The 25,728-nt window shown below is 36.2% G+C and overlaps 1 protein-coding gene across 1 annotated transcript in view; it reads left to right on the forward strand.

Annotated features, from left to right (window-relative positions):
* Positions 1-25,728, forward strand: part of RREB1 (ras responsive element binding protein 1) — a 138,331-nt gene that overhangs the window by 69,285 nt on the left and 43,318 nt on the right. Inside the window, 3 exon segments of the mRNA XM_074271026.1 lie at positions 165-328; positions 21,533-21,677; positions 22,159-22,295. Coding sequence (XP_074127127.1) covers positions 165-328; positions 21,533-21,677; positions 22,159-22,295 — 446 coding nt within the window.

Consider the following 25,728-nt stretch of genomic DNA (forward strand, 5'->3'; position numbering starts at 1 on the left):
GTAAAAAATCCACCAAACACAAGAAAGGTGGAATATAAAAGGGTGTTGGGAGCCAAATAGATTGTAATGTTTCAGGGAGTTGCTTTATTAAACTTTATTTTTATAATGGTTCCAGTGGTTGACAGTGATATAGAATGACTTTAATAAGACCCTCTTTTCTTTAGCATAACACGGACACTGGAGGGACAGACCATTCCTGCAGCATCTGTGGAAAGTCTCTGAGCTCAGCAAGCTCCTTGGATCGCCACATGCTGGTGCATTCTGGTGAAAGACCTTATAAATGTTCAGTTTGTGGACAGTCTTTTACAACCAATGGAAATATGCACAGGTAAGTCATGAGCTGGACTGTCTGGCTACTGGTTTCTGGAAGAAGAGGGAAGAATGGATTTTCTCCTAGCTCTTCTATGAAGCATATGGTGTGTTCTCTCCCTAGAGAAAGAAGTCTTTAGCTCTATAAGTTACTTTCACTATATTCTTGATATTCCTCTGTTAATAATTTTAAACAGAGATGTGATCTCACACCACACCACACACACACACACACACACACACACACAAAAGATTTCATCTGAGTTCAGTCCTTAGCTTTTCAGAGTTCAAAAGAGGCATTCCAATTGTGCCATTTGATTTTTCTTTGTGAGGGTGTTAGTGGTGGGCTGCTTATCAGAAAGTATAACTCTAAATATGAATACTTTTTTTTTTTTTTTTTTTTTTTTTTTTTTTTTTTTGAATCCTCCCTTTTGCCTTTTAAGTATTTGTATATACCTATTCCTTATCTGGACCTCTTTAATGAAAGGTTAACTGACATTGCTAATATTGGAGCAACAGAACAGGATGAAACAAAGAAAAGGAAAAATATCTTGGCTCCATCTCAGAAAAGTACTTTCTGATAGAATCCTATCAGATTGCTGCCTGGGAAGTGGGAGTGAACAATGTGAGAGAATGTTAGGATGATGTGGGACAAACCACTTGTTGTAAATCCAATTTAAAGTATAAGCTAGGTGTGGACATTCCATTTTTTGTTGTTTTTTTGGTTTTAATGAGCCTGATATCACCCCTAAAAGGTGATATTTTTTTTCTCCCATTTTAAATACCATTGAGATTTATTTTTGGTGTATAAAAGTAATCTATTATACAACCTCATTCTGTGTAATATTCCCTTTTTCCCTTTATCCCCTCCAGCATTATCATCACTTTAGGCCATTCCATCCACTTCTGTTCTTTAACTAGTCCTAAAGCCCCTTCTCATCTCAAGCCATGCTTTTTTAATCTCTGCCCAAGTCCTTATCTTTTAATCTGACATCTTCTCTCCTCTGTTTGCCCAGCTCTTCTTGCTTCGGTGGGAGCTCCTACAGGAGAACTCTGAACAGAGGAGAGAATATTGGCAAATGACTTAGTCTTTTTACCTTTCTGAGTTATTGTGAATCTATCTCTGATGTTAGACCGATTTATTCCATTTTGAATTGCTATAAATCCCTATGGCATAGGCCAGACTCCACTTTCCATTTGGCTAAAGTGTTTCTATCATCAAACTTGAAACTAGCAGAGCACATGTAGAGAGGACAAAATTTTTTTTTTTTTTTTTGGTCTATTGATAAATAAAGAACAGTAACAGTTCAAAAAAGATAGTTTAGGTATACAAAGCACTGTGTGCATATATTATTTATCTCATTTGATTTTCACAATAGCCTTGTGAAGTAGGTTTACCGATAAGGAATCTGAAGCAGACAGAATTCCTGATTTCAGGGCTGGTGCTCTATCCACTATATCACCTAGCTGTTCTGCCAGTTGCTTTTTTAACAGTTTAATAACTACCAATCCTATAGAGTAAAACATTTGTATTTTTTAAGGAAAAACTCTGACTTCACTTGAAATTTCATAGTCAGAGGATCATAGATTGACAACTGGGTTGATGTTAGAGATCAATCAGCCTCTTCTTTTTATAGGACAATTATCTATGATTGAATATATGCAACCAGTTGGATCTCAGAATTTTGGAAAAATGAATATTAAAAATTGTGTTTACATATAATGAAAAAATGGGGGGGATTTTGGGGAGAGAGGTGAGGCAATTGGGGTTAAGTGACAAACCCAGGGCCACACAGCTTAAAAATGTGTCTGAAGTCCAATTCGAACTCAGGTCTAACAGACTTTATTCACTGCACCATCTAGCTGTCCTTATAGTCTTTTTGAATTGTGTCATGTTATTTCCTACATTACTTTAATAGATGTTAGTTTAGCCTAGTAACAAATGAAGAAAGACTCATTATATAATTGGTGAGATATGGCAAAATGAAATAAAATCAAGTTCCAGGTTACCAAATTTGGCATGCAGGTTTTTTGTGGGGGGAAGGAGGGTTGGAAGGGAGTTGGTTTGTTTGTTTTTAGTGAAATGGAATCCATTTTCACGATGGTTAACATCATGTGGAGTTAGCATTTTTGAAACACCTAATTTATCATACTTGATTCTGGCTTAATAAAAAAAAAAAAAGTATTGAGATCTGTAAAAATGATGTCTTTTGCTGGTATGCATCATGGCATTTGTAAGTTAAAATATATTTCACAATAACAAAAAGCTACATTTCAATTGTCTATTGAGTGTGGATAAGCTTTTTTTATATTGCGATGGGAAACTAGGAATATTTTAGAAAAAATTGGTCACTTTAGATGTGCCTCTGTAGGAAAGAAAAGAAAATTTAGCAAAAATTTGAAGAGAAGTGTTAGCTTTATTACTGAGTTCTGGTGCAGTTTTAATAGTGGTGGCCACTTCCCTGTCTGCGGATTCTGAGGCTGCGTAAATCCTGCAACCAAAGTCTTACTAATCTCATCATTTGATTCCAGGTCAGGAGAGTGAGTTTGCAATCATGTACAAATTCATATATCATGAATACAGTAGTACCAATTTCTGGGCTCCAGGAGTCCTTTCTCAGTTCTCCCACATAAATTTTTTTAAATAAATATTTAATGATGCTGGTCTTCCAAAACAAACTTGAGAAACTGAGCCAGAACCCTTTGGTAAAAGGCACTTGAAGGGAAAAAGTTCAGCAAATGCTAGTTTAAAAATATTTTTAATTCACAGAACTAAGACTGATAGAGATAGTAACCCAAGAGACAGACAGCTGAGCATAAATCTGTCTTTTGGAGTGATGTCTTCTTTCAGATATTTTTACATGGTAAAGAGATGAATAATAGTTTATATTGAATTTGCCCCCTTTAAAAAAAAATAAGACTTAAGGAGCTGGAGGTGGGACCAATCTAGAGAAATGGTCAGGATGTTGGCAGTAGAGGTCAACCACAGCCAACTTCTCAATTTTATTTTCTGTGGAAGAAAGTCTTGTTCTCACTGTTTCATCAGAAGGACATAAAGAGGAAGGAAAAATCTCTTGGAATGGCTAATTATTTAATAGCTGCTATTGAGACCTCAATAGATGATCAGAGTGAATATAAACAATGACTAAAGTATTCAGAGAAAATGAAAATATTTGCTATGGAGAAATTTGATAACTATGACTTTGAGAATCTGCTTTGAGCATATCCACCTCCCACCAAATTGGCCAAATCTGGTACTAAGTTGCCTTCATCATGTTGAATGCCATCCTCAGGATGTAGAAGCAGCCAGAGAAAATCCTTGCAAAGGGAAATGGGTCATCATTCTTTGACCTCAATCCTCAGAGTGAGTAAGGGCCTTGTGAACTCATATTATAGTAATACCAAGTTTCTGAATCCAAGTGAAGACAGCCTGTAACTTGTTCTGGTACTTGGTGTTTCTGACGCATGGAGATGACCACTGAACAGCCCCAGTCAGTTGCATCTTGAAAGAAGAGTCTCTTAATCATTAGGTGCCTGATTCACTTACCATGCGTTTCTGAGGGAATGTATCAGATCTGGTCTCAAAGGAAAAAACATCCTGCTTGTAAAAAAAAAAAAAAGAAAGAAAGAAAGGTGGTGTAGTTAGTTTTTATCAAAATGTGGAGGGAATCAATGGCAAGTTAACCTTAAAAGCAATTTAATTTCTGGATACAGTAAAACTTGAATTAAGTGGTTTTTATTTCCTCATGTCTCTTTAAGAAGAGATAAATGATCCAATAAAGTTATATCTTAGGATTCACTAAATAATGCTGGACACACACACACACACACACAATTTAATTTACAGAACTATGTCATGTCTATTGAGCAATTCTGGTTGATCAGAGTTTTGTGTATATACGGAAATAATTTAATAGTAATTTCATTGCATGACACTATGCCTGATAAGATAATGGACATTCAATTAGTGTTTATTGATTTGATTCCATATAGGCTGGAGATGAGTTAGGTATAGGAACCTTAGGATTGGACAAAGTTGTTGCTGGGAGCTGTTCCAAAGCAGGAAGAGGGGAGACAGTATTATTTGATGGGACAGGTCTATTGCTAGGGACTACTAACAAGGAAAACTTTTCTTCACTGTAACTACGCCTTGAAAACATGCTAGGTAGAACTGTTCCTTGATGTTTGGGCAGTAAAATGTTAAAGAACTGTAGTACAAACAGGAGGCAAGAGAGAGAAAAACTACAGACAAAATGGAGTTGCTACTCATCATGTGTATTGACACAGAATTTGTGACAAGGATGGGAATCCCACTTATTTTTCCAATTAAAAATTAGTAAATCGAGTTGTAGCATGACTGATAACTTCTAATTCTTCCCGAAGAATAGGAAGATATAAATCTCTTTTTTCCATAAAAAATGTTTATTACTAATTTTCTGAGTTATTGTGCTTTTCAAGATGCTCAAATTGCCTCTAATCTATGGTCAAACAGGCTGTGAGCTTGAAAAGAGATTGTACACCAAGTGCATTGACAATGTATATTACAATCTAAAGGAGTGATTGGTTGAGATCTGGAAAGGATCATAGAGGCCATCTGGTCAACTCCATTTGTTTTATAGATGAAAAATTTAAGTCTCAGGGAGGTTATAGCAGGAAGTAAGTACCACAGATGAGTTTGAATCCTAGGCTCCCAGACTCCCAAATCCAGAACTTAATTTCATTATACTTTGGTACTTGACATGTTTCAGTTCTTTTTTTTTTTTTTTTCCCCCAAATAAGGTTTGTAGAAGTTTTTAGAATCAAACAATTAAATCACAACAGATATTCTCAGTAGTTTCAGCTTGATACAGGACCAAGGAACGTAAAGTTTAAACTCTGCACTAGTACAAAGTAAGCCTTTGCAAAGCATAGAAGTTTCTTACCACTTCTCAGCAGTGTGCTTGCATGAGCAAAACCAATGCCTTAAATCTGTATTCCCTTTTCTTGCCTATAGGGGTCCTCATTTTTACGAGCATGACCTTCACCTGACTTATGTTACCTTGCCAAAAGGTAGCATAACTGTTACCACGGTCTGATGTTATTCCAACATCCTTTTCAGTGTGATACTTTAGAATAATCCTTGCTTTTCATATTACAAAATATATAATATAATGTTACCTTTATTCATTGAGGACTGGAGGATGGATTAGATAGAATTTTTAAGTGTTTTTTTTTCCTCTAATGAAATGCTTTACTGTCAGTAACACCTAAACTCGAAAGTTAAGAATTGTATTGTTGTCAGTTGCTGTAGTTGTGGGCACATTTTTGTTTGAATGACCTGCTTTTTACTTTCGTATCTTTAGTCATTTGGAATGGTCCATTAATTATTTTCCCCTGGATATTTTGAATATGTCTATAGCTAATGTTGACATTTTCGTCTTAGCTTTACATAACAATTAGATTTCAGAAAGAAAAAACGTCAGATGCTTGATTCTTGGCACTGTTTCATAATGCATGTGATTTTGAAGTTAGATTTTTTTTTAATTTTATTTTTTTTGTTTTTTGTTTCTACCATGGAATCACAGATTTTGGTCTTGATTTATAACTAAATACTGTTCTTCATCCCTTAACATAATAAATCTAGAATACATCAAGAGTTTTTTGCATTTTATTGCTTATTACTCTTTTGTCCTCTTTCCCTCCCACCGTTCAATATACACATACCCCACTACACACATCTCTCCTCTACCTCCCTAATCTCTCTCACTCTCTTAACTTACTCCCTGGGGAGAGAAGTATCAAAATTATCTTTTTGAATACAGACATTGGAGAAACCTTTTAAAATGTAATTAGCATTAGATAGAGCAGTAAAACTTGTGACATGGCATCAATATCTGGAGCACCCATGCTTGCTGGTACTTGAACAGCTGAGCAACTGTGCAGGATAGAAATCAGGTCAGTGAAAGGTGTGTGTTTGGGGGTAAGGATGGTGAATGATGATTGTTGCCAAGTATTCACTCTATAACACATCCACTTATTTTCTCCCATCATTCCAGTTGCTTTCTGTCCTGAGAATTTTGAAGTTCCTGATGGTATAATTGGTTTAGCTTTACAGTAATTATTTGCTATAGGAGGAGAGCCTTTCTGTCTTAGTCAGAAACTTTTCAGTACACTAGCTTCAATTTTACTTTAGCACATACTTGTTCTGCTTTAGGAGTTGGATTCCCTACCCCCTCCTTCCCTCCTACCACCACTACCTTTGTTTAAATATCCAACCTGTCCAACCTGTTTGGGCTGAACAAGCTAGAGCTAGCAAACATCATAATGTACCCACTCATTGTCAGGTTTTTTTTTTTTTTTTTTTTTTTTTTTTTTTTTTTTTTCTGGTTTGTTAAGGTCATTAGAAGCAAAAAGTTCTTCATCTAACATTTTCCTTCTCAGAAGTCTGCCACCTTTCCCTTTCTTCCCCAATTAAGGGGGAATTAGATACAGTCTTAGCATTTTATTTGATCTGATTGGATCTATATTTTACCTTGCCACAAGTGTATCTGATGGATATTTTTCTCCTCCTTTCTTTGAGCAGAGGTTGGCCTTCTGTGTGGAAAAATTCACATTTCCGTAAACTGGCAGTGTAGTTATATAATGGGCTTGTGCCAGAATTTGACTATTGTATAGTAGTAGGTCTTTATACTTGAATAACAATTCATTCAAGTGTATCCTTAGTCTTATTTTGATTTTACAGGTGGCAAAACTGAGGTGCTGTGAGGTGTTAACTGTGATTAACCTGAGGTTTTAAGTTGAATCATTGGGGGTCTAAATCCATGACCTGGGGATTCCTGACTACCTGCTTTGCCTTTCTAGTTATATTGAGGCGTTTTAAAAGCCCTTAATTTTGGGGCAGCTAGGTAGCGCAGTGGATAGAGCACCAGCCCTGACTTCAGGAGGACCCCAGTTCAAATCTGATCTCAGACACTTAAGTCTTCCTAGCTGTGTGACCCTGGGCAAGTCACTTACCCACAGCCTGGGGTGGTGGTGGGAAGCCCTGAATTTCTACATTTGTTTTCTTTTCACCAGCTCAGAATAATCATTTTAGGTAGTAGGCCTTCTGTGAAGGAAAAAAGCACCAAAATTCCATGTCACAAAGAAGAAAACAGATAACAAAACAGTCTCTGCCTTTGTGAAACTTAATTTATAATGAGGGCAATATAAAAACTTTAATAACTGGAAGGGCCATTTGCAATCATTTCATCTAATCCCCATGTTTTATAGATGTCTCAATTCATAGTGTTAAAGTGATTTGCTGAAGGTCACAAACTAATTACTCCAGAGCTGGGACTAGGCTTTTCCCCCACCCTAGTCATCTCTCTTCTATTCCCTATGAACTCACTTGCATAAGCTCTTTTGCATTTCGAGGCACTGAAGCTGATCTGCCCTCCCTGACTTAAGAGCTTTTCTTTGAGGTTTTGCTTTTCTTTTTTGTTTTCACTGATGGTTTGTACTTTGTGCATTTTTCCCTGTAACATGTCAGAGCATTCTGTGTAGCTCAGCACAAGTATTAGTGGAAAAAAGATTGGTGAGCACCTAGCAGTTTCTTACTTAGACTAGGCCCCCCTTCCTTCTCTCTCCCTCCTTTCTGGGCTATTCTAATGCTATTCTTCCTTTTCTTTCCTACCCATTTTCTTGTTTTGAATGTAGTTACATGAATTCTCAGTGTTTTTTTTTTTTTTTTTTTTTTTTTAATTTACACATTCTAAATCAGGGGTTCTCAAACTACAGCCCATGGGCCAGATGCTGCCCTCCAGGTTATGGCAAATGGGCTGAGGGGTGGAGACAGTGCGAGTTTTTGTTTTTATTATAGTCCGGCCCTCCCACAGTCTGAGGGACAGGGAACTAGCCCCTTATTTTAAAAGTTTGAGGACCACTGTTCTAAATCCTTTTAGTGCCTTTTATTTTGAAGGTAAAGTTGTTCTCTGACTTAATCTTTGGAATCTTAGAAAAGCACACAGGTGCATAAAGCATGGGCATGATAGTTCACTTGAATGTGGTAATGGGTTGATTATGGCTAAAAGTACCCAGGTCAGTGTTGACTCTTGTATCACAAAAAAAAAGAGAAAAGCTAAAGATGTGAACTCAATCCACCAGACTTTTGTTACCTCAATTTCCTACTTGTTACCTTTAATGTTGCCCCAGGGAATTCTCATCTGTGAAATAAAAGATCTAATTGGGAGGTGTTTCCATCTCCATCTCAGTTCTGTGATTTTTTTTTTTTGGGAGGAACACTATGTGTCCAATGAAGATCAAGATGGCCTATGTAGATATGGAGAACTGTGACAAAGGTGGAAGAGGGGAATCCCAGGCATCCTCTAGGCCCACTTTTCTCTCATTTTTGTGATTGAGAAAATGAACATGATTTGCCTGAGCACATTTGTGATTGTCTTCAAATTAAATGAAAAGAATGCCCTAAACCTTAGATTAGTGGGCTTTTTGAATTTATTCTACTAGGGAAATTTTTCTGTGACTCAGGGTATAGAAGTAAACAAATCAAACATTTACTAGTAATAAATCATCATTTTGCGACCTCCCTATTCAGTTATGAGACTCCATGTGAGGTTATGGCTCACAGTTTAAGAAACTGAGCTGTACATTATATTCTTCCCTGGCAAGTTTCCCCAGCCTGAGGCTTGTTAGTCCAACCCCACCTACTTAACAGATGAGGAGAATGAGACAAAGAGAGGTTAAGTGACTTGTCTAAATATTAAATGATTGAACTACAATTGGACCCATGTCTTCTGACAAAACATCCATTATTCCATTCTAAGAGTATGATATATTAAATAAATTCTGAATAGGGCAACTAGAGTCCAGAAGCTGACTGAGGAATAATTGAATGTACCAAAAAATATTTCACCTGGAGAAGTAAAAACTTGAATAAGAAACATAACACTTCTAAGGTGTTCAGTTAAGTTCAGTAAGAATGTGGACTTCTCTGCTGCTCTGGAGCAGGGCTTCTTAGGGCTCATAACTTTTTTTTTTTTTTAACACATTTTGATAATTATATTTAAGTATAATTGATTTTCTTTATAATATTCTGGTTTTTATTTTACGCTATCTAATTTCTACTTACTGAACATACTTTACCTTATTCTAAGAAAAGGGGCCAATAAGTTTCCTCAGACTGTGAGTGATTCATGACATCACAAAGGTCAACTCTTGCTTTTAAAAGGATAATTTTTAAAAATCAGAGGGAAGGCCTGGTTATATTGTTTTGTTATTATGCCAACTATATTTTTCAACTTGTCTCTGCTTCTCCATCCCTTATAACAAAGAATTTTTAAAACAAAAGTTCTACAAAACTAAATAGCATATCAGCTAAGTCTAGTATTGCATAGTGTTCTACAACCATAGTCCAGACTTGTGCACAAATTGGAGAAAAGTGCAGACTGAACTTTCTAATAATTAGCAAACATATTGATGACCCATAGAATTGGGAGAGATAATTGAAATGGAATGGGTCCCATGTAAAATGAAGTTTTCCATTGCTAGAAATACTCATTTAGCCAAAAATATTTATTAAGCCATCTGTTTTGTGCCAGGTATGGTGCTGAATAGTGGGCATACAACTAAGGAGAAGAAATAAAAGTCATTCAAGTAGAATGTAAAATCAGAGTCTGAAGGGTTAAAATCATTCTCTTCAACCTTTGCTGCTCCTACTCATACATGACATCCCAGGAAGAAAAGAGGTCAGAAATTTAAAACACCCCAGATTTTTAAAATAGGAAAAAAAAGTAGAAACAGCAAAGTTCTCTTGTGCCTTTCTCAATTGCTTTACCATAGTTTCAAGAAATGTTGGGATCTACTTTTGGCATATTACTTTCAAATAGCCCCACAAGGTTATTGTAGAGAGGATTGTTATATTGTGTGGAAGGTTGACCTGAAGACCAGTCTTGAATATGAGCTTAATTTTAATATGAACATGACATTTAGGTCATAAGAAGTATTGAAATGTTAATTTCAGATAGGCTGAAATGCTCAGGGGTGGCGGATGTGTATAAATATGGATAAGATGTTTTTTCAGAAAACAAAAGGTGGACCAAAAAAGGACAGGAATAGGGAAATACAAGTCAGCATAGTATAAATTTGGAAGGGGATACAAAGTACAAATAGACCCATTAGAAATAAACCATCCTTGGCATATCAAGAAGGAAGGAGATTATCAGCTTGTTATTGAAGTGTCTGTAGGCTCAACTCAAGGCCTAATAAGACCAAGAAAGTTTGGGGACTGGGAATAGAGAGGAAAACAGGGTTGCTAAGCTGGAAGCCAGATGAGACCACTCTGAGGGAACTGATGAAGGGCTGTGCACACTAATAATAGTTTCAGAAGCCAAGAGTTTCTGTCTGAAGCCCTTAAAGGAGAAAGACTTTATTCCTCAAGAGGCTAAAAGCAAAGCTTAGAAGGGATGTGACATCACCCCCCAGCTCTTCAGAGCTGCCGTCATCAGTAATTTATCGTTTACCGAGCTTTCTGTGGAACTGTTATGAAACACTTGGTTTGTGTGAAGATTCCCTGATACTCTGTTAAGGCCTCCTTGTCCACTTGAACTGTACATATGTGCTAGACAGTAATGAACAAAAGAAGAGACTCACTCTCTCTGTTTTTTCTTTGCCGCTAAAGATCTCAGGTAATAGAGAAAGGCAAGTTCTGAAACATTGTGTTGAGAGAGAATTTTGAGCTACAAGGGACTTGATCATTTAATCCAACACTTCATTTTGCAGATAAGTACATTTGTAGATTTGTCCTCCTTTGTTCTCCACTTTTTTGTATTTCTGGAGTGAAGCCAGAAATGCATGAAACATCTAATAGCTTGATTATGAATTTTGCCCAGGTATCTTTTTTTTTTTTTTTTTTAATTGGGATTAAGATTGAGATCGTTTAATTCACTGGCATCATCCAAGGGAATTTTTCCAGGATTCTCACAGCCATTTGACTAGCAGAGATGTTCCCACAAAGAGCCCTGTACACATAGCAATCAGATACAGCCAAAGGGTAGGGAAATTTCTCCTTGGGATTTACAGCATCTTGCTTGGTTACTTTTCTGGATTTTTAGTCTCATCATCAGAATGGCCTACGTCATAGCCAAAACTCTGCGTCCTGCTAGCCTGACCTGCCTGCTGGATGAGCATGACTGGACTAGCACAACACTAGAATTACTAGAAGGTGCCTTTGATCCGGTTTGAGATCATAGGTGGAACAGCACTGGGAAGCTCTTCTTTGACTCTCTGCCATCCTTCTCTCTCCACCCCTCTCCTCACTCACTAGTCAGTCTATTTCCCCACCTCCCAACGGCTCCTCCAACTCATTTGTTGTCCATTTTAATCTCGTATTTCACATAAATACCATAAATCCACTGGTGCTCATCTGTATTCTAAAAAACTTTTCTACCCAAAATGTGTGTTCACTCTTTTTCCTTTGGACAGAAAGGTAGTTTGTTTGGCTAAAATATTTTTTCTCAACACTCATCTTCACTCAGCCTCACCCAGTGTTATCACAAGACTTTGTGAGAGGAGAGAGGGATGGAGTGGGGAGCTGGAATTACTGTCAAGTATAAAGGGAAATGTTGTTATAATTTGTTAAAATGTGTTTGGACCTGTTGAATTCAGTTCAGTGGATCAGTTATACAGGTTTTTTGCTCTGGTGTCATGTGATATACATCTTGACTGATGGTAAATGGAGCCTTTTAAAAACTTCCTTATGGTGTCACTCAATTAAGAATAAAATCATTGGGCCTCTGGTAATATCCATAAGAAAATTATGACCTTAAAGGAAATTACAACTGGAATTATTAGGCTATTTTCTGAGATTCAGCATGTGATTTTAATTAAAGATAACTTAAGTATTTTAAGAATTTATTTAAATCAGTTTCCAGTGAGTAATCCATATTCTTAGTGACATATTGAGTTCCCCCAAAGTGTCCAGGGGATTTTTTTTAGTCTCACCTTCTTCCAACATCTGTTTATCCAATTTTGTTGTTGTTTTTATTGAAAAGGAAACTGCCTTCTCTCCTCTCCTCCTCTCTTCCCCTTCCCTCCCTGCTTCCCACTATTTTCTTTTTGTTGGGTTCCTGGCCTGAGGAATGCATTGGGCAAAGGGGTAGCTAGGTGATGCAGTTAATAGAGCAGTGACCCTGGAATCAGGGTCCATATCTGGCCTCAGATACTTATTAGCTTTGTGATTCTGATCTCTTCTTCTCCTCCCTCTCCCCCCCCCTTTTTTTCTCTCTCTCTCTCTCTCTCTTTTTTTTTTTTTTTTTTGGACAGAGGGATTTTAATATTGAATAATGTGCTTTGAAAAAATAAAGATGTTCCACTCTGATGACTGAGGGAAAAATTAATCCAGGATATATATTATACAGTATTTGATCATAACATTTTGATTGAATGCATCAGAATGAGGCATAGCTTTTGACTAAATTAGATTCTACTTATTGCTTAAAAATTGATTAGTCAGTCAGTAAATAGTAAATAAGCATTAGTAAATACTACTATGTTCATGGCACTGTGTAGGAGAAATTTGAGATGGGTACCCCTACCTTTAAGGAATTTGGATCAGTCAGGTAAAGAACAATGACACTAATTACAGCTAACTTAGTATTATTGAGTTGGGGAAAAAAAAAACAGATTTAAATCCTTGGGTAATAGTGATACCAATTCTTTTGAAGCATTTGTTTATGAGGATTCTATCCACAATGGTAGTAGAACTTATTTTCTGTTTTGCATACTTTTTCTTTTCTCCTTACCTCCCCCCTCCTTTTTTTTTTTTTTTTTTTTTGGCTATCTAGTAGTTGGGGTAATATACCTGCCCAGGATCATAAAGCTGGAAAGTGTTAATTGTCTTAAGGTCATATTTGAACTCAGATCCCCCTGACTCTGAGGGTAGAGGGGATGGGGGACCTTTTACTGCACCATCTAGCTGCCCCTCCTTTCTATTTTTGAGGTTCTGGTTATTATGGTATCTTGGGAATTACTTTACAGATTTGGTATTTTGGTGAGTTCTGATGAGTGTGGCAGAAAGATGTTCCCAAAAAGCAATTGTGAGAGTGGGAATTCCTACATGGTATTTTGAGAACTGGAACATAAGGTTTATGGGAAAGAATGCTGTATTTCAGCCATTCTGGAGAGCAATTTGGAACTATGCTCAAAAGAGTTATCAAACTGTGCATACCCTTTGATCTAGTAGCGTTACTATTGGGCTTATATCCCAAAGAGATTTTAAAGAAGGGAAAGGGACATATATGTGCAAGAATGTTTGTGGCAGCCCTCTTTGTAGTGGCCAGAAACTGGAAACTATGTGGATGCCCATCAATTGGAGAATGGCTGAATAAATTGTGGTACATGAATGCTTTGGAATATTATTGTTCTGTAAGAAATGACCAGAAGGGGATTTCAGAAAGGCCTGGAGAGACTTACATGAACTGACGCTTAGTGAAATGAGCAGGACCAGGAGATTGTTGTATACTTCAGCAACAATACTATATGATGATCAATTCTGATGGATGTGGCCATCTTCAACTATGAGATGAACTTAATCAGTTCCATTAGAGCAGTAATGAACTGAACCAGCTACACCCAGCGAAAGAACAAAAGGTTTTGCAGTTGTCAATGCTGGAAAATTACCTATGCGTAAAATTTTTGTAAAAATTTAAAAAATAAAACATAATTGCTATTACTGTATAAAAAAAAAAAAAGGAAAAAGAAAAAGAAAAAAAGAAAGTGCTGGATTTGCAGTAAGAATCTCTTCGTTCAGATCAGTTTTGTGACTTAAGTCATTTTAAGTTTTCTGGACCTCCCCTGTAAAATGAAATTAGACTACATGAAATTTAGGAATCCATTTAGTTTCTCATCTATAAAGTGATGATGGCAAATGTAAAGTCTCCTGCTGTATAAATGGTTAGAGAAAGACAATAGAATTTCCTTGCTCTTGACCAAAGTTGAGAGATAGAAATCTTTTTATTTATTTATTTATTTTTTTTTTTTAGCTTTTTATTTGCCAGATATATGCATGGGTAATTTTACAGCATTTACAATTGCCAAACCTTTTGCTCCAATTTTTCCCCTCCTTTCCTCCCCTACCCCCCCGCCATGGCAGGTTGACCAATACATGATAAATTTGTTAAAGTATAAATTAAATACAATATATGTATATATGTCCAAACAGTTGTTTTACTGTACAAAAAGAATCAGACTTTGAAATAGTGTACAATTAGCCTGTGAAGGAAATCAAAAATGCAGGCGAACAAAAATAGAGGGATTGGGAATTCTATATAGTAATTCATAGTCATTTCCCAGAGTTCTTTCACTGGGTGTACCTGGTTCAATTCATTACTGCTCTATTGGAACTGATTTGGTTCATCTCATAGTTGAAGATGGCCACGTCCATCAGAATTGATCATCACACAGTATTGTTGTTGAAGTATATAATAATCTCCGGTCCTGTTCATTTCATTCAGCATCAGTTCATGTAAGTCTCTCCAGGCCTTTCTGAAATCATCCTGCTGGTCATTTTTTACAGAAAAATAATATTCTGTAACATTCATATGCCACAGTTTATTCAGCCATTCTCCAATTGATGGGCATCCACTCAATTTCCAGTTTCTGGCCACTACAAAAAGGGCTGCCACAAACATTCTTGCACATATAGGTCCCTTTCCCTTCTTTAAAATCTCTTTGGGATAGAATTGGAAAACTCTGGAAAGAAAAATCGATTTTGAGGGCAAAATGGACATTCTCTCAGATTGCCTGTTGCGTAGTTGAATGTCTCTGATGGTCTATAAAGGCTACGATTAGGTCCGTTTTAATACATTGCTATGATCCTTTTAAATTTCAAGATAACTTGAGAGGTTTCAGCAATCCAAAAAATAAATATATATGTATATATACATATATATATTTCTTTGGGCAGAGCACCCACAGGTAAGGGTATGATACCCCATGAAGAAAGTGAGCTAGGTCTGTTGCCCAGCTGTTCAGTTGGGTTTCCAGTGGGGCAGCTCTGCTTACAGGGGTGGTATTTGTACTTCATTCTGGACGAGGCCCATCTCTTTGGTAGAGAGCTTACTTAGGTGAACTCTATATAGCTCTAAGATATGAGTTGGAGAGAAAGGTTATTATGAAGAGCTAAAGAGAAAATTAAAGCCCATAAGAAAATGTAGGGCTTGAATACAGACTTCCGATGTTCACTAAAGCAGAGAGGCATGGCCCAAGAGCAAGCCTTGTCCTGGAAGCCAGACTAAGGAGGCTTTGATTTCTTATAAGAGAGAAGCTAAAAGTAGAGCTATGGCTAAGAGGAGCTATATTTAGGCTTGGGAGGTGGAGATGCTGTAGCCTACCCCTTACCGTAATGTCAGGGGTCAGGGACCAGAATCTTTACTGTTTTTTTTTTTTGTTTTTTTTTTTTTTTTCATAGACCTCTTGGGCAGGCTAATGCCTATAGATCCCTTCTCAAAAGTAATATGTTCAAACTGAAAAATATATAAGATTGCAAAGAAAACTAATTATAATGAAAAAATATTATCTTTATATGAATCTCTGCAGCTATTTGTCTATCTAGTTCATAAATCCCAAGTTGAGAACCTCAGGCTTTAGGCTTCTGCATAAAAAAGTAACTGTTGATGAACTGCTCCTGGAAGTAAGGATTTATATGCTGGGCCCCTCAGCCCAGAAGAGAACTATATGATATAAAATTACTAGAGATATATCTTACCCTGAAATTTTTTGACACTGTATTGTAAGGTGTCCAAAAATCCAAGAGATAATTGAAGAATTAGTGAAGTGTCAAAAAAAAAAAAAAAAAGAGAGAGAGATAGAATGTTGCCTTTTTTAAAAATGTTTTAATCCTAACACTTCAGCCTTCCCCTTTTGTTAAATATGACTTCCATGAGTTGCCGGGGGAAAAAAATAAAAAATTTTTTATTTCATTCCTATATGCCTCATAAGAGTGCCACGGAATTAACTATAATAATAGATTCAGGAAAGCTAAAGCCCAGAATTACCAAAAGGGGTTTCAAAGATGACTTTTTAAAAAGTTTAATTCTGAGCAAGAGTATCATCGACTTCTAAAAGCTTATTTTTATTCAGTCCCTTTTCCAGATGAAGAAACTGAGGCAGGGTAGTAAAGATTTTCCTCACACCATATAGAAAATTTAAGAGGCTACAATCCAAATTTCACATATTTAGTTCCTCTTCCTCCAAATTCAAGGGAATTTAATATTATGTTTATAAAAGGCTTAGTAAAATCCAAACCTGAATTTGTATCGACATTTTTTACTTTAAGGAAAATGGATTTACTTTAAGGAAAGATTAATGCAAACCCTGTTAAGAGGAAACTAGAATCTCAGCTAGTTATTATCATCATGTTATAGAAATTATATAGATGTTATATAGATATCATAGAACTGTCTTAAGTGAATACTTTTTTTTCCTAGGCCAATAAATGATATTTGGGAGTAGTGGGGGGGGGCGAAGAAAACTTGCTGATGGCATTATAGATCTCATGTCAATAATATCTTGAGGACTCATGAAGGTTGCTGAATGTGCATTATATGACTTGAGAATAGACCTTTAATTTGGGGGGCAAAGGCATCAGTGCTGGAGAGCATGCACAGAATCTATCCTACAGAACTGCATCCTTGATAGCAATGTCTTTATTTTCATATGTCATATACTTGAATTTTAGTATCTGTTTGGCAATGACTTGTGAGCAGGAAGGAGTCACTACTAGTTAACATGAATCCACTAAAAATATGCAGAACAACTTTTATTGTTAGGTTATTTCAAGAGAAAGCTACAACCGCAGTAGTCTCTTGATTTCAGCAGTGTTAACAAAAATTGTCATTTGGCAGCCTTGGGCTGCCAAAAACTTAAGATTTTGAGACCAGCTTTGTATTTCCTATTTTACAAATGGGGATAGTCATGATTGGGTGGGTTCACAGCTGCTTGGGCATATTTTGAATGTGCAACAATTACTGGATTGATGACACATGATTCAACACTTGAAATTTGAAGAACACATTTTTATGGCATGAAGCTTAATAGAATTGATGGCAGGTTTTTAAAATTTTCTTCCTTCTGGCTATGCTGAGAAGCTCCTTTTACTTAGCACCTTAGTAATATCTTTATCTCACTTATTGTAGACATTTTGTGAGGAAATGAATAGCAGTTGTTGATAAGTCAAGCTAGGGAGGCAATAAAGGGAGACCAGCTTCCTAAGACAGATTGGAGCAGATCTGATTTCAGAATTAACTACAACTCACAGATCCTAGCAGTTAAAATTGGCCTAAGTGTTGAGTCAATTGGACTTAAAAAAGTAGTTGCTGCTGTTGGACTGGAAACATTGGAAAAACAGATTGCATGTTTTAGCAAACAATTGGAGACTTAACCACAATAGGACATAACTGGGAATTGAAAGAGGTTATCAAGAATTTTTTTGGCCAGTACTGAGCTTGCTAACTATAAATGTGCAGACTGTTTTTTGTTTTCCACCTTCCTATTCCTCATAATTTCCCCCTACACATATGAACATATATCTCCCTCTTCAGTAGAATGCATCAGTGTGTTAGACCAAATGAATGTTTTACTTTTTTGGAGCTAAGAAAGGGATGCTAAAGTAGAAATGGAAAAGATGATATGAAATCTGAAAAAGAAATTTACCAAATCTTATGATTTGAAATACAAAGCTTTTATGTATTAAAATAGGGGCTTGGCAGCTTGGAACAGAGCTGAGGATCCTCCCCTACTTAGGAGTAGAGCACTTAATCAGTATGAGCTTCCATTTCTTCTGTGAAATTAGGCTCATCTAGTTTAAGTGACTAGATGGAGGGACTATCTTGCTTCCTGGAAATGGCACAGAGTGATTATAAATCAAGAATTGGGTTGCTGCTAGTTAAGGTAACATAATCCTACTGAGTCTGTTCATCTCGTTTGGCTTCTCTCTGGTTTCCCGTCAGTACAAGATCCTGGTTTTATCTCAGAATTCAGTTATCTCCATACTTAGCTGAGTTTCCACTTTTCCTGTTCAATATTGGAAATAACCATAGGCAGGATTTAGACTAGCAGTTTAAGCTAGTTTCAATTTCTAAATAACCTTGAACAGCTGAACTATGCTCCAAGATCAGGATATTAGAAGTCAGACCTGTTGTAATGACCTCAGCAACTTGAAATTTTTGCTTGATCTGCTTCATTATTTGTGACTAAATTGAGAAGATTGAATGCCATTGAATTCTTGTTAATGGTATGCTCTCTGTCGCTCCCATTGCTAAAGTTCTGGAGGCACAATCTCACAGAATTTGTTCTCTGGCAGGGGTCTATAACTCTGTATTATAGATACAAGATATATAGGCAAGGATCCCCTACCTAATCCCTGGCATCTTCTGTTTTATGAACAAAACATTCAGGCTTGGAGGGTGGGGAGTGGGAGACGTAGTTCATTTAGAATGATCATTAGCAAGGGAAAGACTTTGTGGAAGCGGTAGCATGTATCTTTGGCCAGACACTTTCATGACTTAAGTCTTCCTATTTATAAATATCACATATTAAAGGGGCAAATGTATCCATTCCTGCACTGGTGTTTCCCATTCACTCTTCCATAGAGAGCCTCCCTTGGACCCACTGCAGGGGAAAGAAGTCAGAGGGCCTAGGTTCTGCTTCCTTGTCTATATAATTCTGTATCGTTAAATTCATCTAGCCCATAACTATAGATTCCATGTAGATCACTTACAGGTTAGATAATAACCAAAGGGGTTATGTTCCTGGTTTGATCCAGCTCCATGAGGGAGGGTTAGAAAGGTGCCATTTCAACCAAATCCTGGCAGAAAACTATTTGGAAAATTTAGCTAGCTGTGGGAACCATAAATAGTGGGGAAAACCTGAGTCTGAATCCTGTTTTTTGGGTCTAAGTCTATTAGATAATTTCCTAGAACTCATACCATCACTAACCTCACAAGACTTTTGAAGAGTTCAAAATGACATAGGTGGATGGTGTATGTAAAGTGCTTAAGAAAATCGTATTAGTTAAATGTCAGTTCCTGTTATTATTACATATGACCCTATGTACTTGCCATTGATTTCAGTCAGAGACATTGGCACAGTAGAAAGCAGGGGCATTAATAATAAAAAGTACTTCATTAAGTCTTTTTGTCAATATCTAGTTTTTCACGCTTTCTGAAAGGAAGGTGGGAGAGGAAAGGTAAACCAAAGTAAGGCAGTAAGTATACTACTTTAATATATATTATAAATTTAATAATTTAATATACTGTTTAAGAACAAGAAATCTATATTTGTAGGACTTCTGAACTAGAAAGAATCTTAAACAACAGCTGTTTTCTTATTTTACAAAAGAAATAAAACTCTACCAGTTTTGAGTCATTTGCTCAAGGTCATCTGCTGAATATACATCCTTTTTTTTGTCTTTCAGTTTCTTGATCTCCGTGCGTGTGTGTGTGTCTGTGTCTGTGCTTGTGTCAGTCTGTCTCTGACTCTCTACCTTTCTTTTTCTCATGACCTGCTTCTCAGAGACATGGTTTCCCCCTTTCTAATAAAAAGATGGTAACTATAGTCCTGTTTTTTGGCACTGTTTAATGCTGGTTGAACAGTTTTTCAGGAAGTATAACCAATATTTGTGCTACAGTGTGGGAAGATGAAGATTTCTTTTCCTTTCTCTTTACCTTGGGAACTTGGGATTCTTGGGTTGTTTCTTTTGGCACATGATAAAGTGAAATGCGTTACACAAGTCTCACAAAGGATAAAATCACCCCACAGACTCCAGTGATATAACTTGAAAACTGCTTGTTTGGAGTTCTTTTAAAGTAAATAATTGTATATTAGGTGGTCAAGGTATCTGTAGATGTTGATATTTAGAGAGTAAAAGTCAAAGCTGTGGGTCATCATCTATTAAAATTAGAGATTTAATTATTTTCATAATTTCTTTCTGGGCTATACATATCAGATCTGCATGACTCTGTGAGCAAAGGGAGCAATATAGAAATATTGTAAACTCTAGAGGATGGGCCAGAAAGATACTGGTTCCCAGTATTTGGGCTTATTATGGAATGAGGTGGGCTCATTGGGTGCTGGTATGAAAAAACTTGGAAGACTCTGAAATGTTTCTTACTGGCTTCACCTGAACATAAATCATACATTTCTCAATTCTGGTTTACAGCCTGGGGCTATTGAGCCTATGGTCCTATGTTTGATAACTCTCTGGGATATTTCCCTTTACTGTGCTCCGTGTATGCATAGATCTGAATGCTGGCCCACCTGTTCGCCTGCCTGCCTGCCCGTGGTCAAGAGAGGTCAAATGATAGATTTTGAACAGATCAAAGCAAAAGCGTCACATGATTTCAAACATACAAACATCAAAGAACATGTCCCTACTGATGGTCACAATTATCTTCAAATGACCAGGACAGTAGGTATATTACTTAACCAATATCCTATCTCAACCTCAACGTTAGTTTTTGAAATGAAAGAACATTTTTATACCTTTGTGGTTTTTTGTTTTTTTTTTACAGAAATTAAAGTTTAATTTAATTCTTAAATCTTTTGGTTTTGGAAATTGCCCAGTATTATGAGTTTTATGAAAAATACATTTTTAAAAATGTCCTTTTCCTGTTTTGCACATGCTATTAGGTTTCTTGAAATACTTTAAATGTTTCTTTTCCTGGAATCCCCAAGAGTTATCAAAGTAGCAAGTAATGGAATCTGGATTCAAATATGAGCCCAAGGCTAATTCTCTTTCCATCTTTCAATCTTAGCACATATTCTCCTTTTCTTCAGGACAAGTATTTAAAGCAGTAATTAGAACATGTTTATTTTGAATGCCAATAACATCTGTTGTGTCTCCAGCTTTAAAAAAAAAAAAAAAAAAAGCAACTAATTTATATTATTTATTGTTTGCATTCAAAAATAATACTTTACATATAGCAAGAAATTCCATAGTGTTTTTTGTTGTTGTTTGTTTTTTTGTTTTTAAATTTTCTCTGTGAGTAGAAAAGGAAGGAAGAACTCAAAAGCTTGGAAAGTTCATAAATTTGAAATAAGTGAAACACATGTATAAATTCTTCAATTAGTTGCATTTAGACTTTGGCTTTAAAACATTTTAATACTCCTTTGTAAGAATTTAAAATTAGAAAATGATATTTGAAGTAAATTTTTGTGGTTTAAAACAATTTTTTTCCTGGGTTTTTCTCTTCAGACATATGAAGATTCATGAAAAGGATCCCAACAGTACCACAACCACAACACCCCCCTCCCCACAGAAACGCAGGCGGATGACCTCCAAAAGGAAACTAAGTCAGGAGGCTGACTCAGAGAAAGAAGAGCTGACACCTGCTAAAAAGGTATTTTGTGTTGCACTGTACGATTAACATGTCCAACTTTTAACTCGTTTCTTGTTTTCTAACTTTGTATCTCTACATATATGACCTTTAACAGGGAACTCTGCCTTGTGTTTTGTCTCTGAGGCAGTCTATCCGGTATTCATTTTGGTTTTTAATGTTCTATAATACTACATGGTCCTATAAAACTGCCTCCAGAAAGGCTATTTTTATGTATGTTGATTTTAGACACCGGATCTTTTTTGTATTAATTATATTAGTTGGCATCATTTACTGAGAAATAATAAGTGTGAGCATTCCTTTACCAACTACCTATCTTATTCTCTAGACTTAAGTCTAAAATCAATTCTTTTATCAGCTGATGTCTCTTGGGCTTTTCTGTGAGCAAGTAGGTTTTTTTTTCCCCTGTTGAAACATTTGCAAGTAGATTTTCTTGAAGATTCTATGAGAGGTCAGGCTTAGTGGTTTACTTTTTTCTTTTTAGGTGGTGGAGGGTTCTCAATCAGGTGATGGAGACAAGAAAACAGATGAAGTTTTTCACTGCCCAGTGTGTTTCAAGGAATTTGTTTGCAAGTATGGTTTGGAGACTCACATGGAGACCCATCCAGATAACTCCCTGAGGTAGGGAAAGGATCTAATGTGGTAATCTTTTCTTAATACACAGACCTTGGCTTCTTTACATCTAATTTGTACAAAGTAGCATATATATATATATATATACTGTTTTGCCTAAAATTTGCTTAAACTTTTTTTCTTAATAGTCATGTGGTTTTGGAGGGAACTTTTTAAAGCAAAGGCTAGAAGAAACATGGAAGCCAGAAGGAGAGGGTTTATAGCCAGAAAAAAAAGGGGAATAATTAAATATTCATTTGATTTTTATTTTTTTCACCAGTCCTCAGTAATTTTGATTGGATTTAAATTAAAGGACTTTTGGCTTCCTTCCTGTAACTGACTACTTTGTCCATCACTATCGTTGGGAGATAGTACCCACATTTTTTCCAGTGATACTATTATAAGAAAGCAAAGGTTTTTTTTAATTAAATATGTAAGAATAACAACAAAAAGAAGGAATGGGTTTTATCATTCAAGCATTGACAGTATTAAATTCTTCCTGCAGAATTTTTTGTTTGTTTCTTTTAGAAAATATGTGAACATATATACATACTTCTGGATAGTTTTTCAGATTCACAGAAATGTTAATTTAACATTTTTATTAAGCACTTGTCATACACATAACATATATATTAGGTCCCAGGATAACACAGACATGAAATAAAACTCAATCCTTGACCTTTTGTGTTTAATAGTCAAGTAGAGGAAATTGGCAAAATACAAATAATTGTGATACAAAATTAGAACAGCAGAACTAGCAAAAAGGTACTTTGAGCTCTGTGTAGGAAAAGCTCAACTAGGGAGAGGAGTCATGGAAAGCCTTGCTGAGAAGGAGGTATTTGAAATTGGCTTTATAAGAGTGAGTAGCATGTGAAAGATACTTTGAGCATTGGAAATAACGTTGGACTTGAGCAAAAGAAGGCAGGCAATACAGAAAAGCTCCAAAGTCTGGAGAGCTGTGAACTATATTAAAGCAATATAAGGTGCATAGTGAGGATTATTTTTAGATTGGGAAGTTGGGGTGGGTAGGTAGTTTGTTGTCAGCTTTTGGAAGGTTTTGAATACTAATAAAAGAAATGGAACATAAACAGATTCTTGCCAAAGAAATGGCCAGATGAGATCTGTATATAAGGTATTCAAGCATGTTATTGGTCAGATGGCTGACTTAGCTTGAAAAAAGGACAGAAAGTAGAGATAGGAAGCCAGCTTAAATAGCTGTTATAGTAGTCTAAGTGAGTAGGTGGCTATCCAAGGCATAGAGAACATGGATTAAAGATCAGGGATATTTGAGAAGTAAAAATGACAGGATTTGGCAGACCACGGAATATGGAAGTAAGGGAGGATGAAGAATCAAAGATGTCTTCAGAGAGTTTTTAAACCTGGAAGGCTGGGCAAGCATTGGTACCACTGACAGAAATAGTGAAATTCATAAGGGGGGAACAAGTTTTGGGCACTTTGATTATGAGTGTTAAATGGGATAGTCAAATGTGTATGTATGTCTTCGGGCAATTGGAAATGTGACTCTAGAACTTAGTAGGGCAAATTGCTATTTGTTTTCTATTCCTTTTCCTTGATGATAGTTCTTTTATCCAGTAAGAAGAAAAACTATATGATCTTGAATGTGCCTTTCTCATCACCATGTTGCCCATTGCCTTGAATAAAATATTTATACCACAAGTGGTAACATTAATTAAAATAAATTCTTTAAACAATCATCAGGCAAACTGCTCTTTGTTCTGAGGTATATATAGTATTTGGAAACAGAAGTAGGCAACTTGAAAATCAGAAACCAAGTTAAACAGAAAAGATGATAAATGTGTTACAAGTAGTTGCAAATTTTTCTTTTCCTGGGAGGTGTCTTTGTCCATTTGAAAAAAATGGATGTTCAGGTTTGTTGACTTGTTTCTTCAATCACCATTCTCACAGAGTTTCAATTCTGGGGATATGTGTTTAGTCATAGCTCCAAAAATGCAAAGCTTTTACAAAAAGTTTTTAATGTTGTTTGCTGAGGCAAGCTCAACTGTGTGGAAACTTAGAATCATGTCAAGCATATTTTCCTTAATCACAATATTGTATGCTAATTTTTTGGTTTGGTTTTGTTTTTTTACAAGGAAAATTAATTACTGCATAGGAATAATGCATAATCTTGCTTAGGCCATTTAGGCATTGGTTTCCATAAGGGGATGTGGAGTGGTAGTGGCAGGATTAGGGGGATAACAAAATTCTCCAACTATGTTGTAATTTATTCCCCCCTACTGTAGCAGTTTTAAATTTATACTACTTTGCATTTTGGACCTTCTGAGAAGTCTGAACCTGGCAGGGTTCCTTAAAGTAAGAAAGTGATTTGTAAATGTTGCTATAATTCTACAGCTAGAGGACTTGAGGCACAAGGAGATCCAGTGACCTAGCTAATGTCACATCACAGTTAAACAAAACTACTGCTGTCCATTCATTCTGAAATGGCTGTCTGAACCAGAATTCCAAAAGCAGTTATATTGCTATGCTGTTCTATGTTCTAGGTTGTTCTATGCTGTTATTTGCTTTATTCTTTTGCATACTTTTATTTTTGATAGTTTTATCAGAGGAGCACAAGCTCTGGCTTGAAAAAGACAACCAACATCCCTTTGGACCTGTGTGTAACCTCATGGATCAGGGAATTAGTGGATATTACAGAAATCATGTGTCATTCTTTATTAATATAGATTATCTTTTTTTGTGAATGCAAAATTATCTTGGTTGACTACACTCTGATTTTCTTAGTCCTTGTTTTCTAGTTAAAAAACTAAAGCTCCATGGAAACTAGAGCTTTTCTTTTCTTTTCTTTTTTTTAAATTGTTATTTGTTTTATGTCCCTCTGATTTCATGTCAGGGAAAATTTCTGTTTCCTCACTCTCCCCTTCTCTCTCCTGAGGCAATTGGGGTTAAGTGACTTGCCCACGGTCACACAGCTAGGACGTGTTAAATGTCTGAGGTCAGATTTGAACTCAGGTCCTCCTGACTTCAGGGCTGGTGCTCTATCCACTCCCATATTTCTTTTAATTTATATATATATATATATATATAAATAGAATGTAAGTTCCTTGCATGTAGGGACTGCTTCCTTTCTTTTAAATCTTAATCCCAGTCTCTCATAGGTATTGAGATAATAAATACTAGTTGATTGGATGATCAATTCTACAGAAGAATACGGAGTAAGGGCAGAAGGGAGTGCTCACGTCACTATAACCTGCTGCCATTAGATAATACATGTTTGTATTGACTAGCCATTCAGGATATGCTCATTAAATAGAACCACAGGACTTGTCAAAAGGGAAAATCCACTTTATGGTTCACATCCAGAGCTGCCATAACTAAGTGTGGTAGAAAACATTACTCTTGGATTTGAGAGACCTGTGTACAATGCATAGTAAAAGGGCCCTTAGAGGACATCTAGTCCAGTCTT

The sequence above is a fragment of the Sminthopsis crassicaudata genome, chromosome 1, assembly GCF_048593235.1.
Source record: "Sminthopsis crassicaudata isolate SCR6 chromosome 1, ASM4859323v1, whole genome shotgun sequence".
Classification (NCBI taxonomy): domain Eukaryota; kingdom Metazoa; phylum Chordata; class Mammalia; order Dasyuromorphia; family Dasyuridae; genus Sminthopsis; species Sminthopsis crassicaudata.